The 1,987-nt window shown below is 51.0% G+C and overlaps 1 protein-coding gene across 1 annotated transcript in view; it reads right to left on the reverse strand.

Annotated features, from left to right (window-relative positions):
• Positions 1 to 849: 849 nt before the first annotated feature.
• The window catches only part of LOC107576601 (gap junction alpha-9 protein-like), a 1,517-nt gene continuing 379 nt past the window's right edge, over positions 850 to 1,987 (reverse strand). The window contains exon 2 of the mRNA XM_016262749.1: positions 850 to 1,980. Within this exon, the coding sequence (XP_016118235.1) occupies positions 961 to 1,980 (1,020 nt within the window). The 3' untranslated portion in view covers positions 850 to 960. The remainder of the gene's footprint in view (positions 1,981 to 1,987) is intronic.

A 1,987-nucleotide genomic window follows, 5' to 3' on the forward strand; every position in this document is an offset into this window, starting at 1 on the left:
GTGTCTCAGTCTCACTGGTGAATTTGGAAGCCAAACAAATTAGAAAACAATAATAATAATAATTTTATATTATTCTTCTTAAAAAATAAAAAAGCCATTTGAAATTAGAACCAACCACTGCATTTTAATCACGATACAAACAAAGATACAAATATGAAACCGAAACAGACCGGCTGAATGAGAACGCAGATTCAGTCTCTGACAGCAGGTGGCGCTTACGAATCAGCAGCGATAAGAGAGGAAACAATGCCATCCAGTCAGGTCCCTTCAGAAATACATTCATATAAACCCCAACCCCAATATTTATATTTTTCTTCCCAACAGTGAGCTTGCTGTACCTGTACAGTATTTTCTCTGTGCGCGTCTGTTAATTTGAGGCCATGCTTGCAAGAGATAAACCCTTGAGCTTTTATTTTGGCGGAAAACTCCAGCTTCTGTGAAAACAGGTTTTCAAACATTACTAATTTAATTTAATACTGTAAACATTTGCCCATTAAAATGTAGAAAATTATGCAAATGTGAAAATAAAGCATAACTGGTGGCCATTGCGTTACCAAACGCGTGCCAAACTCACCGCACATTCAGTAACGGAGTTCACTGCAGTCAGTGTGAACAGAGCCGCTCGGAGACGCTGAAAACACCGGATCACGAGCCGATCGCGTGTGCAAAGTGTGCGCTTCACTTCGAAACAAGCAGCACAAACAGACTTGATAAGTCATATTACGCTTTCGGTTTTAATTCGTTTGACGGATACTTGCCAAAGCAATAGCGTGAAACAGCATTAAAGAACTTTTATGTTATATGAGAAGAATAAATATATCTTCGGTTTATTATGAAACTGTGGCAGGACAGATTAGACCGTGGCGGGCCACCTAGTTAATGAATGGGAAACACTGCTATCCCTTTGATTAAGACTAAAGAGAACAGCTTGTAATTACTGTGACAAACACACACAGAGCCTCAGATCTGCAGGTCGCTGGCTGCTCGTCTGTTGCTGCTCGCCAGTGAAGTTCGTTGCCGACTGGGTGAGAAGGAGGGAGTTTCTACAGAACCGTGTTCCCGAGAGCCAGAGCTGGGCTCAGAGTCCGGTGTGTGTGTCCCGCCGGCTCTCCTCAGGTCAGCCCTGCCGCTGTCTCCGCTGTCCGAGCCGTTCCCTTCCACCACTGTGCTGCAGTTCCAGGCCGGACTGGCTCGCCGCTGCTTGCACGGGTCCGTTATCAGGAGGCTGCTGAAGCCTGCGCTCTCCGACTCCAATGGGAACCGCGTGTGCGCGACAGGGGATCGAGTCTCGCTGCAAGGGTTGTTGGAATTGCTGTTGCGCTCCAGCAGACCGTGAATGACATCCTTGTTCTCCCGCTGCACGTCCGACACACCCTGGATGGGTACAAACGCAGACGAGGGGTTAATGAGCACGGGGTTCGTGGGTCCGTTGCCCTGTTTCTCCAGGAGCGGCGCGAATCCACTGGGCACCGTCGGGATGGTGGCTTTGCACCCCTGATGCACCACGGAGTTCTTCTTGGCACCGTAATAATCACCCAGGTCGTCTTTCAGGTGAGGATAGTAGTCCAGAAGCCCCTTCTTTAGTTTCTTGTAGGCCAGGTGCAGGATCTCCAGCAGGCTGAGGAACAGGGACGTGGCGGCGATGCCCTGCATGAACACCATGAAGACGCTCTTCTCGGTGGGTCGCGAGATGAAGCAGTCCACCATGTTGGGACACGGCTCCCGCTCGCACTTGTACAGATGCTCCAGGTGGAGTCCGTAGAGCAGGTACTGGCCTGTCATGAAGCCCACCTCCACCACGGAGCGGGTCACGATGTGCGGCAGGTATGTGCGCAGCAGCGGGCCCCGGAGCGGAGCCTTGTTGAGCTTCCCCTGCTCCAGCTGCCGCAGTTCCCGCTCCACCCGCCGCCGAGCCTCCGCCAGCTCTGCCTCCATCGTCTCAAGCTCGCGCCGGAGAGCCACACGCTTGCAGTGACGCTCCTTCTCC

This window comes from Sinocyclocheilus grahami, unplaced genomic scaffold, assembly GCF_001515645.1.
Source record: "Sinocyclocheilus grahami isolate Dianchi unplaced genomic scaffold, SAMN03320097.WGS_v1.1 scaffold4004.1, whole genome shotgun sequence".
NCBI classification, from domain to species: Eukaryota; Metazoa; Chordata; class Actinopteri; order Cypriniformes; family Cyprinidae; genus Sinocyclocheilus; species Sinocyclocheilus grahami.